Here is a 2247-nt window from a genome sequence, read left to right on the forward strand (position 1 = left end):
ACACGTACATAAGCAAATACATGCACGCAGCAAGCAGCCAATCACAACCGCATTGACGTGCCAATATCCAAGACTGCTGCCAGGTGCAACGTGAAGCGACCGACTAGTGGCCAGTGAGATGCAAGTGGGTGCCGACATCCGGGCCTAACAGGGGTGAATTTTATTGCCACCAGTGCTGCCGCCGCTGCACATGCCTGGACCAGCCCCCAGTTCATTGTTGTCGTGGCCATGCTAGCGGCTGCTGCATCAGCAGCCAGCGAAACGTTGCCATCAGAATCATTGTGCTGCATCCCTCTCGTACATGTGCTTTCGTTCAAGCCAAGGCTGCGTAAGGATAGCACCCACCACCCAAAAGCCACAAGCCACAAGGAATCAGCCAGGCGAGTGATTATAATCAGCCAGGCATTTACATTCATACTTGTTGAAGTCCCCTTACACCACCACAGATTGCGCGTCACGTCACGCTATCGGCAAGCAGGTATGTATGGTCACACAGATATGCATGGTCACACAGATGTGTATGGTCACACAGATATGTATGGTCACACAGATATACACTTCCTGGCCACATGCCCGGGAAAAATAAAGAGCTAATGAGGCGGGCATGCGTTGGCTGTAGATGTGGTGTATATGTATTTGGCCCAATCGTCGGGGGTGCGTGTGTACGCACGTCCTGTACGATTTGTACGTGTACGGTGTACGGTGTACGGCAAATTCTTGGCACGCGCGAAGCTGCATGTCTGTGTGGGTGTGGCGCAGTGGTTAGCGCGTAGGTCTCATAGCTGTTATTGTGCTGTGACTTGGACTATCCTGAGGTCGAGGGTTCGACACCCTCCACCCACAACCGCTCGTGTAGCTCAGTGGAAGAGCACCCGTTTAGTAAGCGGGAGGTCTCGAGATCAAAACTCGACATGAGCAGCACATCGCTCTTGCGCGGGACATATCCCTTGCTTGTGCCTGTTGCTGGTCCCTGCCGTTGGACACGTACTCGTAATACACGAAATGCTGCAGTCAGCCGTGTGTAGCCTTTTCTAGGCGTTTAGGGTTTCAAGGACCCTAAAAACCCTAGAAACACTAGCTATCACCGCAAAAAGCAGCTATTCAACGACTAGCATCGGTTGAGTAGATCGGTGAGGTTTTGGTTGTTGGCTGTGACCATGGATGGCACTCGTGCATGCAGGATCTGCATTTTCTGAGAGACACAGCGCGACGAACACTACAAATATGTAGCACATGTAGCCGACAGGGGAACCGGTTGCCTCCACCTAAACCCAGAGCCTAACAGGACACGTACATAACCAAATACATGCACGCAGCAAGCAGCCAATCACAACNGCATTGACGTGCCAATATCCAAGACTGCTGCCAGGTGCAACGTGAAGCGACCGACTAGTGGCCAGTGAGATGCAAGTGGGTGCCGACATCCGGGCCTAACAGGGGTGAATTTTATTGCCACCAGTGCTGCCGCCGCTGCACATGCCTGGACCAGCCCCCAGTTCATTGTTGTCGTGGCCATGCTAGCGGCTGCTGCACCAGCAGCCAGCGAAACGTTGCCATCAGAAAATTGTGCTGCATCCCTCTCGTACATGTGCTTTCGTTCAAGCCAAGGCTGCGTAAGGATAGCACCCACCACCCAAAAGCCACAAGCCACAAGGAATCAGCCAGGCGAGTGATTATAATCAGCCAGGCATTTACATTCATACTTGTTGAAGTCCCCTTACACCACCACAGATTGCGCGTCACGTCGCGCTATCGGCAAGCAGGTATGTATGGTCACACAGATATGCATGGTCACACAGATGTGTATGGTCACACAGATATGTATGGTCACACAGATATACACTTCCTGGCCACATGCCCGGGAAAAATAAAGAGCTAATGAGGCGGGCATGCGTTGGCTGTAGATGTGGTGTATACGTATTTGGCCCAATCGTCGGGGGTGCGTGTGTACGCACGTCCTGTACGATTTGTACGTGTACGGTGTACGGTGTACGGCAAATTCTTGGCACGCGCGAAGCTGCATGTCTGTGTGGGTGTGGCGCAGTGGTTAGCGCGTAGGTCTCATAGCTGTTATCGTGCTGTGACTTGGACTATCCTAAGGTCGAGGGTTCGACACCCTCCACCTACAACCGCTCGTGTAGCTCAGTGGAAGAGCACCCGTTTAGTAAGCGGGAGGTCTCGAGATCAAAACTCGACATGAGCAGCACATCGCTCTTGCGCGGGACATATCCCTTGCTTGTGGGGATC

The 2247-nt window shown here is 52.8% G+C and overlaps 1 protein-coding gene across 1 annotated transcript in view; it reads left to right on the top strand.

The window, feature by feature from the left end:
* VOLCADRAFT_70432 (uncharacterized protein) overlaps window positions 1-1879 on the top strand; it is a gene marked incomplete at both ends in the record, with an annotated part of 5695 nt that extends 3816 nt beyond the window's left edge. The window contains 2 exons of the mRNA XM_002959089.1: window positions 476-541; window positions 1764-1879. Of these exons, the coding sequence (XP_002959135.1) occupies window positions 476-541; window positions 1764-1879 (182 nt within the window). The remainder of the gene's footprint in view (window positions 1-475; window positions 542-1763) is intronic.
* Between the last annotated feature and the right edge of the window lie 368 nt (window positions 1880-2247).

The sequence above is a fragment of the Volvox carteri genome (genome assembly GCF_000143455.1).
Source record: "Volvox carteri f. nagariensis unplaced genomic scaffold VOLCAscaffold_124, whole genome shotgun sequence".
Classification (NCBI taxonomy): domain Eukaryota; kingdom Viridiplantae; phylum Chlorophyta; class Chlorophyceae; order Chlamydomonadales; family Volvocaceae; genus Volvox; species Volvox carteri.